Here is a 12,548-nt window from a genome sequence, read left to right on the forward strand (position 1 = left end):
TCAGATATCCTAGCAACCACAAAAAGAGCTCTTGATTCTGTATCTGACCTCAAGCAGGAACAGAAGAGGTTCTTTCTTGAGATCTTGGATCTAGTTATGTCTAACAACTACTTTTGGCATGAGGGATCTTGCTTTAAGCAAATAAAGGGAGTCGCCATGGGAGAAAAATATGCTTTCAGTGTGGCAAATATTCTAATGATCTTGTGGGAGGAGCATAGCATTTTTGGAACTGACATACCTGAGATCGCTCTGTACAAAAGGTACATCAACGATGTCGTCATTTTGTAGAACGGCACAGTGGAGTCTTTGGAAGTTTTTTTTTTTTTTTGAGCGACATTTACTTTTCAGGGAACTGGGACCTATTTGAAATCGGCTTCCTTGACTTGGTTCTGGTTAAAAGTGATGGGCATATCACTACCAGGACCTATTTCAAGGAGACCGATGGGAATATTCCCATGGCAAGTTGCCATCACCTAAGATGGCTCAGCGGGATCCTAAAAGGACAACTAACGAGAATAAGGCGTAACTGTGACAATATGTCAGATTTATATATCACAGTCGGATATGATAATCAACAAATTTAAAGAAAAGGGATATGATGAACCTAAACTCAGGTCTATTCAACAACAGACTATGAATATGGATAGGCGCAACCTGTTGAAAGATAAACCTAAATAAAATCATCAGATTTAAATTTTTTTGCATTTCTAATTTTAGTCAAGACTACAAAAGTCTGGAAAAGGTGATCCTAAAACACTGGCCATTGTTATTAAGGGGCTCAACTTTATCAAACTGTTGCCAAATCACCTGCAATTCATATACAGATGTGCACCCAATTTAAGAAATAAATTGGCCCCCAATGTGCTAAACCCTCCCAAGAAAAACTGGACTTTTTTTTGGATGTAACTGGTTTCTATTACTGTAGAAGATGCAACACATGTAAGTTAACTAGGAATAATGACAGAAAAGTTTCTAAATTCACCTCATTTAGCACAGGCAGTGAGCTTACTATTGATAAATTTATCACATGTAAATCTACACGTCACTTGCCTTATTTGCCCATGTGGGTTGCAATACGTGGGACGTACTGAACAGAAACCTATGCACCCACATAAATAAACATCTTAATAACATCAGAAAGGGATTCCCGAAACACAGCCTCTCTAATTACTCTAGGCTACATCACAATAGGGATCCAAATTTGGCTAAATTTTTCGGGATAGACGAAATAGATCCCGATTGGAGGGGGAGTAATATCATCCAAAGAATATTGAAAAATTAAATGGAATAAATCTATAAGTTAAATACACTCTCGCCGCTGGAATCAATGTGGATATTGACCTAAATTGTTATTTATCTAATTATTAATTTTGCATGACTATTTGTAAACAGGACATCCAAATCATTTGAATCCATCCGGTTATCCCTTTTTGTTGTAGGATAGCTTAAAATCCTTTATTTTTATTTTATTTATTTGTGTTTATATATCTTTTAAATGTTATATATTTTTTTAAATAAATTGCATTGAAAATTTTAAATATCTCCTCATTCCCCACAAGATGGCACTATATAAATGTGAATTTTTTTCAGTTTTTTGCCACTAGATGGTAGTGATACATTTTTTCCAACAAAAATTCCCCCTATTTTCGTTCCCTGCTATTTGTTGTTTGTCCACAAGATGGCAGGATTTTAGAAGATTTGTTTAAATTTTTTTACTTTCAGTCTTTTTCAGACACAAAGTGGCTGCAAAGAGGCAGCAGGAACTCAACGGTGTTGATATGCTTCTGAAATTATAAATAATTCAGCGACTATCTCTTTGACTTTAATGTCTCCTATAGTTTTGTTATGTTTCTGCAATACTTTATTGAGTAGTATGGAGGGGATGATCCGGATTGGATATCCCCTTACTGGCGGACTTGTATAAAAGCGGACCTGATGTTCATGATCACATGGCCCCTGAAGACGTTGGTGTGTACCAATTAAACCAGTAGGGTGCTTGATTGTGGTATGTCATCTCCGCTGTTTTTGAAGCGCAGCTGGAGGACACCACTGCGTTTCCATGCACACGGATTTATAAGCTACAAGAATTTGCTGTTTTTATCTTGTTTTTTTGGAATAAAACTGTGGCATACTTCACTATGGAAGCCCTTTCTTTAAAAAATGTTTCACTAACCATTGGACAACGCCCTTCAAATTGTGTTTTTTTTTTTTTTTTTCTGGGAAAACCTCTCATTCACATTTTTAGCCATTTTCCCTCCCTGGTGTCACGCTACTCATTGTCACAAGGTCTTAGGTGTGAATGGGGAGCAGTTGTGTTAAATTTGGTGTTATCGCTCTCTCCTACTGGTCACTGGAAGTTTAACATAGCACCTCGTGGCAAAGAACGCTCTTAGGAGCTGAAGAAAAAAGAAATGTTGCTCTACATGAAGATGGACTAGGACAGTGATGGCGAACCTTGGCACCCCAGATGTTTTGGAACTACATTTCCCATGATGCTTAACTTCACTGCAGAGTGCATGAGCATCATGGGAAATGTAGTTACAAAACATCTGGGGTGCCAAGGTTCGCCATCACTGGACTAGGCTATAAGAAGATTGCAAAGACACTGAAACTGAGCTGAGCTGAGCTGCAGCTTGGTAGTCAAGACCATACAGTGGTTTAACAGGACAAGTTCCACTCAGAATAGGCCTCACCATGGTCAACCAAAAAAGTTGAGTGCACGTGCTCCGCATCATATCCAGAGGTTGTCTTTGGGAATTGTGTGCTGCCAGCATTGCTGCAGAGGTTGAAGGGGTGGGGGGTCAGCCTGTCAGTGCTCAGACCATACGCCGCACACTGCATCAAATTGGTCTACATCGCTGTCCTCCCAGAAGGAAGCCTCTTGTAAAGATGATGCACAAGAAAGCCCGCAAGCAGACTAAGGACATGAATTACTGGCCCCATGTCCTGTGGTCTGATGAGACTGAGATAAACTTATTTGGTTCAGATGGTGTCAAGTGTGTGTGGTGGCAACCAGGTTAAGAGTACAAAGACAAGCGTGTCTTGGCTATAGTCAAGCATGGTGGTGGAAGTGTCATGGCAGCAAATTTACACTGCAAGCTGTACACTCACTACTTTACATTGTAGTAAAGTGTCATTTCTTCAGTGTTGTCACATGAAAAGTCATAAAATATTTACAAAAATGCAAGGGATGTACTCACTTTTGTGAGATACTGTGTGTGTATATATATTTATATACACATTTTTCAACCAGGGTGCCGCAGGTAAATTACATAATATAATCATATAAAAGGGTTACTCTTTTAATGTCTGTGAACAGAGAGGAGGGAGAGAGCTCACAGGTGCAGGGTGAGCTGTCTTCCTCCTCTCTGTACACAGAGTAACCCTTTCATGATATGACTGTAAGGGGCTTGAATACCTCCCTCTAACTGCTCTCCAGGCTGCTCATGTCCCATGGTTAGTAATTTAACCCTGCACTGGTCCCTCTTTCTTCCCCTCGCCCCCCCCCCAGGGGAGGTGGAGATTTGCAGACCACTTAACTGTGCCTGCGAAATGCCATTTTAGGGCTTTTTCACATTGTGAATTGCCCCTATTGTGTGTATACTTTCACCCACTAAAACGCATGGTACCCCATTTTGGTGCGGAGCCATTTAAAATCATGCCAGCACCTTTTTTTTTTTTTTTTTTTTGCATGTTTCATGAGCATAGAGCAGCCTATTAAAAAACATAAGACATAGGAACACGCAAAAAAGCAGGTGCTTAAATGCACCCCTTTGTGTGGACAAGCCCAAAAATTGGTGTCCCCCCAGGATTGTGCACAATTCTAAAGGGTGCCTTGACCAAAAAACACTGATAAATGCAACATGTATTTTATAAAAAAAAAAAAACATTTAATCAGTGACAAGGAACTCTTATGCCTCATTTACAAAGGGGAGACAAAATAGGCAGTTGAACTGAGGTTTTACCACTGTCTAACCACCAGTGGCCATGTTAATAATTGCTGTGCCACAACAATGTGAACAATCAGGTTCCGTTAGGCAGGCAGCATCGCCAAAAGGTGTACCTGGTTCAAGTGAATAGAGCTGCGCTGGAACTGCATGTTAATACACAATATGCTGTGGCCTTTCAGGGGTTCATATATCAAGGGTTAACATAAGAGAGGAAGGTGACATATCATGTCTGAGCCGCCTGTCAAATGCCTCTAAAAGGAGATCTATTGCTGATTGCGTTTCAGAGAATTGGAAAGGGTGGCCCCCAGTATAACCAAGTCCTCTGAATGACAGCAGAAAGGGCCTGATTTGAGGCTTGGTCTGTCTGACAAACGTTGGACTGGCCCATCCAATAAGTATGGGTCAATGACAGAAAGAAATAAGGCAGGATGACTTTAATGGTGCCCCAGATAGCAGTAAAAAAAAAAAACACCACTAACAACATGGGTTCTTCCCCAACTCTATCCAAAATGACGAGGGGGGGGGGGGGGGGAGCAAAGTTTGGCAGGATGTGTGTATATATATATTTATTTATTTTCACCTGACAAAAAAATATTTTCAATCCTGCCCATAGTAATGTACACATCCCCTATATATTCCCTGAAAGGATTGGCTAGCTCTATTACAAGGCAACATTGAACACTTGGTCATTAGGATGTACAGACATTTTGCTCAAATACTCTACAGCCATTCCTTGGTATTCAATAAGGAACATTATTGGAAAAAAAAAAAAGAAATATTTCTGGCTAGTCAGAAGCCTTGCTCAAAATTCACAAAACCCTGCAACATTTTCATTGCAAATTCTGATCCGAGCAACAAACTCAAATTATCATATGCAACACTTTTAGTGTAGAACGCTATTGTTGCAACAAGTTCATAAAGAAAACCACCATACTGGTGATAAAGTAACAGTAAATTGTTGCTTGTGTTCCATCTTTGAGCCAGTTCTGAAATAAACTTCCTCTGGAGTGGATATTTGAGAAGTTTCCATTACTCTCCCAACTTCTTCAAATAGTGTCTCTGCCTGGAAAACAAAGGAACTTCACAGGAGAGATGCTTGCAGCAGTTTTGTCAGAGTTGCGAAAGGTTCATATCAATATAGAAATAGAACTGGTCAGGTTCTTAGTACTGTCTGGGTTCCCACTAGGAAAATGTACCCTTCTTTTGTGCTGGTGACCATTATCACTGGAAAAGAAACCAATGAAAATATCAAAAGTTTTGAGGTGCTACTGGAAGAGGAATGCAGGAGAAATCTTCTAATGGGTACACGTGTTATGGTGACAACTGTCAGGGAGGACTTCCCTCACATTGGAGCGTTTATGTACTGGTGACTGGACATAAAGACAATCTCCCTCATGGAACATAAATAGCAAACAAACAATTGGATAGGGGTTTTATCTATCCAAAACTAAATAAAAAAAAAAGTTTGACTTAAAGCAGAAGTTCAGTCAAATCCTAACTATACTTAAACCTGCTCCCACTCCCATTCTAACTACCCTGTAAAGCTGGGTTCACACTTATGCGAACTGGATGCGGGCTGCTTCACATCACAGGAGACTGTGACTGGCTTGCAATGGAGACGGTTCACACACCTCTGGGGCAGCCGCAGTCCACACTGGAAAAGAGTCCTGTGCTTCTTTGGCTCAGGTTAAAATTCAGGCATTTGGACCAGATTCACCCCTGAAATGGTGAACAGGAGCGCACCGGACCCCCTGCTGCTAGCCGCGGCTACATTTAGTGTGAACCCGGCCTATAAGGAAAGATGCCGATACTTACCTATGCTGAGGATTCTCCGGTCCAGTCACATGATCTCTCTAGCAGCCAGCGTCAGTAGAGAGAAGAGATTGCCAACAACGGCTGCAGAGCCTGGTCGCTGACGTCACCCATAGGCTTACTATGGGGCAGGCATCCATTGCCGGCTGTCCCTCCTCTACACTGAAGCCGGAAATGGGATCTGATCATGTGCCTGGAATGGCTTCAGAATAGGTAAGTATGAGCATCTTTCCTTTAGAAGGTAGTTAGAAAAGGCTTAGAATGGAGGTGGTTTAACTATGAATAGGATTCAGCTGGACTTTAAGAGGTAGTGGTATATGTTAACATACAGTATATTGTTGTGTCAGAATAAATTAAAAAAAAAAAAAAATGTAATTCTAAAATATCAGAATACATTCTTCCACATCAGACTATTGCAGATAAAGTAGCATTTAGAGTGCTGCACTTTTTGTTTTGTTTATGTGAGGATCAGCTTTAGTAAAGGAATGTATTTCCACCGTTCAAATAATACTAAATGGCTTCTAAACCTATTTTTTCCTTTAAATATTTGCTATCATAGGATTTGAATCGTGCTTCCCAGATTATTTCTATTAAGGGCACTTCTTTCCACATAAACATTGATTTTCAAAATGTCCATTAGCATTTTTTTTCTAAATATGAAAAACGAAATAGAGCGCACATCGTTTTTTTTTCTCCGAAAAAAAAAAATCTCATTAGGAGCCGTATGTGACAATGTAGAAATCAACTCACGCTGCCTACCAGTCTTAGGCCGCGTACACACGGGCGGACTGTATGGCCTACTTAGTCCGTCATACAATGCGACGGACAGTCCGTCATACTTTCGAATGAACGGACTTGACCACACACGGATGCACAAACAGTCCGTCGAAAGCTTGCGCGATGACGTGTACAGCACGTACGACGGGACTAGAAATAGGAAGTCCAATACACAGCAATGCACCCTTCCGCCGTGTAAATCCTTTCTGAGCATGCGCCATTCTTAGTCCGTCAAACTAGCCTACTCACGAGCGGATTGTCCGCTGAAACCAAAGTATGACGGACAGAATTACGGAAATTCCGAAATACTTAGTACGCCAGACTGCACGCTGAAAAAGGCCGCTGAAGCCCACACACGAGCGGACTGTCCGCTGAAATGTGTTTCGGCGGACTAAGTAGGCCATACAGTCCGCCCGTGTGTACGCGGCCTTATATTTACTCTTATGCCGCGTATACACGGTCGGAATTTCTGACAACAAATGTTTGAGCGCAGGTTCTCAAATTTTCCAACAACAAACTTTGTTGTCGGAAATTCCAATCGTGTGTACCCAAGTCCAGCGCACAAAATTCCACGCATACTCGGAATCAAGCAAAAGAGCCGCACTGGCTATTGAACTTAATTTTTCTCAGTTCGTCGTATGTCACCACATTTTTGGCAATCAGAATTTCCGACAACATTTGTGTGACCATGTGTATGTAAGACAAGTTTGAGCCAATATCCGTTGGAAAAAAAAAATCTGCGGTTGTGTTGTCTGAATGTCCCATCATCTGTACGCAGCATTAGTCTGAGCACTGTAGCTTCAGGTATGCCGCAATACCAGATTTCACCAGGGGCCAGCGCTGCATGTAACAGCTGAAATTATACTAACACAATTAAGCTTTAAACGTAAAAAACAAAAACTCTCTTTCAGAAGAAACCAAAAATTTTGTTCTCTTCATAAATCTATTATATAAAAAAGAAAATGCTATAAAGAACTTTCCATCATATTTAAAATATATATACAGTAGCTCACAAAAGTGAGTACACCCCTCACATTTTTGTAAATATTTTATTATTCTTTTCATGTGACAACAATTACACTTTGCTACAATGTAAAGTAGTGAGTGTACAGCTTGTATAACAGTGTCAATTTGTTGTCCCCTCAAAATAACTCAACACACAGCCATTAATGTCTAAACCGCTGGAAACAAAAGTGAGTACACCCCTAAGTGAAAATGTCCAAGGAGGTGGACTGGCCAAGCATGTCTCCAGACCTAAACCCTATTGTGCATCTGTGGGGCATCCTCAAAATGAGAAGTAGAGGAGCGCAAGGTCTCTAGCATCTACCAGCTCTGTGATGTCGTCGTGGAAGAGGACTCCAGCGGCAACCTATGAAGCTCTGGTGAACGCCATGCCCAAGAGGGTTAAGGCAGTGCTGGAAAATAATGGTGGCCACACAAAATATTTGCACTTTGCGCCCAATTTGGACATTTTCACTTAGAGGTGTACTCACTTTTGTTGCCAGCGGTTTAGACATTAATGGCTGTGTGTTGAGTTATTTTGAGGGGACAGCAAATTTACACTGTTATATAAGCTGTACACTCACTACATTACATTGTAGAAAAGTGTCATTTCTTCAGTGTTGTCACATGAAAAGATATAATAAAATATTTACAAAAATGTGAGGGGTGTACTCACTTTTGTGATATACAGTAGATATATATATATTTTTTTTTTAGATTAAAGTTGATGTCTTATATTTGTATGTTTTGTGCAATGGAATTAAAATTTTATATATTATCTATTATTATTTCCTAAAATTATTTTTGTAAATCAAAAATAATGGGAGTGGAATGTTTTCAGTCTTGTTGAAGTGCTGTGATTGCATCCCCTGTGGCAAGTCGTTGATAGAGGTACTGTAGTTTGGCTGGATGTGGCAGCTCAGCTCCAGGTGATGAAGGGATCTCGAAGTCTGAAGAGCTCTGAGAATCTGCTTTTTTATCACACTTCTGCTTTGTTGGGTCCAATGCAACACCTTTGTTTTTACTTGCTCCAGAAGGTGATTGTTTTGCATTAATAAGAAGGTCACAGTTTACTGTGCTTTGTCCTCCTTCTGGCTTGGACTCTTCAGGTAAGTCACTCTCTGGAATACTATAAGACAACCTACGTATAGATGCCATTTCAGCAGCCCTCCTTTCTTGTGATGACAGCAGCACTGTGTCGGCCTGACTGTCCCATCCCTGACTACCTTGTTCAGAGATGTGAGTAGACTGGGAGGAACTCAAGGAGGATATATGAGTAGAATCGTCATCTGAATCACTGATAAGTATTGGGGACTGTGAATTTTTGTCATCCCCTGAACGTTCTACGTGGTTTTCATTGTCCAAAGCATCATCCCCTTCCACAGATTTAAAAAATGTGCTCCACTTTGGCATCAAATCTCCTGCAGCTTTGACGTGTACCTGTGTACAGTTATCTGACTTCTTTTCAGATACATCTGTGCACTCTACAGAGCAGCTGCCACTTTTACTGGCCTCATACTTTGTATCTAGTAGTGGAGTATCTGCTTCTTCATCATCATCATCCTCCTCCTCTCCATTCGACTCTTCACAATCCACAAAATTTACTTTTGTGGTAACAGGAACTAGAGGGGTAGAGGGATTCTCTATAGGCTTGTTGTCATCACACTTAGCAGACAATAGGTTTTCCTCTGATTTCCAGCTGTTACCCCTGACAATTTTTTGCTTCAAATTAGTTAATGGGTAATCATCGAACAAATCCTCAATGCCATCCTCATCTGTAAATAGAAGATTAAAGTTTGTGCTTTAGAATGATAGAACATCCATTCACAGTCATCACAAAATTGATCCTAAACCTTACACAGTGACTTTACTCCAGGGTATGACTTTCCTAAATCATATAAAGCGGGGGTCAGCAACCAGTAGATCACGGACCGGTTACTGGTAGATTAAGGTCTGGGCTTGCGGACTCACCATCCCAGTAGGGGTGCACCGAATGGGTTTTTTGTGCCGATACCGAAAATTAAAAATACACTAGGCCGATACCGAAAATGACCGCTACCGAAACTTATTTAAAAAAATATATATATTTTTATACAGGAGATGGTCAGAGACTGGCGACATGGTACAGGAGATGGTCAGAGACTGGCGACATGATAAAAGAGAAGTGCAGCCACTGAGTCCCCAGTAGTGGAGCCAGTGTGGCCCCAGTGCAGCCAGTGAAGGGAAGAAAGTGGAGAGCCCCTGGTTGAATAGAGCGCCGGGAACATCACAGCTTTAATTTCAATAGCTGTGTGTTCCTTGTTGCGCCGTCACATACACCCCCTTCCTCTTTCTCCAGGCACTTTGATAGACAGATCACCTGTCCAATCCTGGGACTGGTGATGTGTCTATCAAAGTTCCCCAGACAAGGGGGAGGGGCTGTATGTGACAGCATGCAATGGGGAACACCCAGCTATTGAAATTAAAACTCTGATGTTGCCGGCGCTCTATTCAACCAGGCGGCAGAGGCGGCATTCCTGCGCTATACACCCCCCATGATGGGCGGCACCAGGGGTGGGGGCGGTGCTCTGCCCCCACACAGGCCACGCCCCATTTTCGGCTCCATTATCGGCCATTTTTTTTCTTTCGGCAAATTGCCGAAAAGGGCATTTTCGGGCGATATGTTTCGGGGCCCGAAATTCCGATGCATCCCTACATTCCAGAGTGCAATGCAGAGGGACTACTTGTAAGGTTGTGACAGACCTAGCCAAGACACAGGCTTTTGGAGAGGACTGAATGCCAGCCTCTTGCCGATCGATTATGGGCCCTGGATTTTAAGGGGCACAGGGTGAATGAGAACCCCACTATAATCTGTGCTATTCAGATTCAATGCTGTATATATAAATGTGTGTTGTCTCATGCTGTTGGGACACACACTGCCAGATGCTAATGTCATCAACTCCAGCCACCTGTCTGTTGTGTAAATGAGTCTGGCTTGTAAGAGTATTCAAAACATTGACTATTCAATACATATTAGCACAAAACAACAATCAGTGAGCTAGGAGACAAACCCTGAAAAGTCCTATCTCTCAGACAACTAGTCTGGGTCAATGATTAGATAAAGAGCTCATGCTAATTAGGTTAGGTTTTAGTCTTCTACTGCATTATATATACTTGTCATTTTGGTTCTAATAAAGGAGTCCATGTTGAGCAGCTAAGCAAGTCTCGTCTTGTTTTGTGCTTGTGAGCGGTTGGAATATCTGATATCTATATACAGACTTAGGAAGCGGTATACTGACGGAAGCACTCAATCGGAGCGTGGGATCGGTTCCGTCAAAGGTTGGAGCTGTAGTAGGGAGCAAGAGCCGTATATATGCTAATGCCGCCTTTGTAAGCCGACTCCTGTCCCATGCGGAGTAAAACCAACTCCACCTCTTATCCTGGCTAGTGATGTCCAGAGTGGTGCCAGCAACAGGAATGAAGAGATCTTCAGGTCTGTGTGAAGCAATACACTGGTCATAATAGCAGTGTTTTGTTGCTTTCTCCCCACCTGCTTTAACTCCTTGGACCCCACAGAAGCATGCAGTTGTGGGACACTTACACCCACCAAAAGCAACAGGGGGATTAATTCCTGCTGCGTCATGTGTACACCAAATGAGGATAGGGATTGGGTGGTAAAACGAACTCAACCTCAGGTTTTTACCACCTCCCAACATTACGTGTGAATAGCCTCTGAAAAGCTATACAAATGTGTTTGACAGGTAGCATTATTTTGCCTCCTCACTACCGGTTTTAAACCCATGATTGCCGTGCAATGCACTCAATTACGACATGGTAGTACAGCAATTAGGAGGTTTAAATCCGGGGTGAGGAGGTGACATTGTGCCCAGTGATCTTTGACTTCTCCAGTGTGGTTCAGGTAGATCTCTGCCTCTTTAAGGTTGCCTACCGCTGGTATAAAGCTAGTGTAATGACATGAGTGCCACTCACTGTCCTGGAGTATTGTGAGCCCAGCCTGTGCGATGATGCTTCCCCCCCGGGTGGGGGGTGTAAATGACAAGCTGGAGTTACAGGAAAATTACAGAATGACAAAGTGTCATCCTGCACTGAAGTGGACCTCTGGCACTGGACCACTCAGGATGTCAGGGACAGTGCAATGTCTGTGCACAAAACACCACATCCAGAGACATTTTGTTGTGGAAGATTCGGAGAGCTCCCAAGTCAAGGTAATTTAGTTTTGTTTTTGGGATTAGCCACCTGCAGAGAGTACACAATAGCAAGATGGCACCAATGCATACATTACTATAATCTATTAGTCTTCATAATAGCATAAAAAAAATTGTATGATTTCCATTGGCAAAAATTCTACAACGTTCAACTTTAGTAGCTAAAATATTCAACACAATCTCATGTAGGCTAGATTAAAAAGGGAAGTATAGTCCAAGCTTTTTTGGTCATACCTTCTCTTGTGGATCACGAGACTTCACATACATTATATTGTCAAAAGTATTGGGACATCTGCCACGCATAAGAACTTTAAAGACATCCCAGTCTTAGTCCATAGGGTTCAATGTTGAGTTGGCCCACCCTTTGCAGCTATAAAGGCTTTAACTCTTCTGGGAAGGCTGTCCACAAGGTTTAGGAGTGCGTCTAAGGCAATGTTTGACCATTCTTCCAGAAGCGCATTTGTAAGGCCAGGCACTGATGTTGGACGAGAAGGTTGAAGTAAGGACTCTGTGTAGACCAGTGAAGTTCCTCCACCCCAAACTCGCTCAGCCATGTCATTATGGACCTTGCTTTGTGCACTGGTCCAAATCATTTGGTGGAGGGGGATTATGGTGTGGGGTTGTTTTTCAGGGGTTGAGTTTGGCCTCTTAGTTCCAGTGAAGGGAACAATTTCATGCTCCCAACTTTGTGAAACAGTTTGGGGATGGCCCCTTCCTGTTCCAACATGACTGTACACCAGTGCACAAAGCAAGGTCCATAAAGACATGGATGAGCGAGTTTGGGGTGGAGAAATTTGAATGG

General features: G+C 42.0%; 1 protein-coding gene across 2 annotated transcripts in view; it reads right to left on the reverse strand.

The window, feature by feature from the left end:
* Positions 1 to 7,668: 7,668 nt before the first annotated feature.
* Positions 7,669 to 12,548, reverse strand: part of DCLRE1C (DNA cross-link repair 1C) — a 42,463-nt gene continuing 37,583 nt past the window's right edge. For both annotated transcript variants that reach the window (XM_077472983.1, XM_077472984.1), the window contains exon 14: positions 7,669 to 9,316. In XM_077472983.1, the coding sequence (XP_077329109.1) occupies positions 8,379 to 9,316 (938 nt within the window). In that variant the 3' untranslated portion in view covers positions 7,669 to 8,378. The remainder of the gene's footprint in view (positions 9,317 to 12,548) is intronic.

This window comes from Lithobates pipiens, unplaced genomic scaffold (genome assembly GCF_037356315.1).
Source record: "Lithobates pipiens isolate NorthernLeopardFrog02 unplaced genomic scaffold, aLitPip1_a1.2 Scaffold_8, whole genome shotgun sequence".
NCBI lineage: Eukaryota > Metazoa > Chordata > Amphibia > Anura > Ranidae > Lithobates > Lithobates pipiens.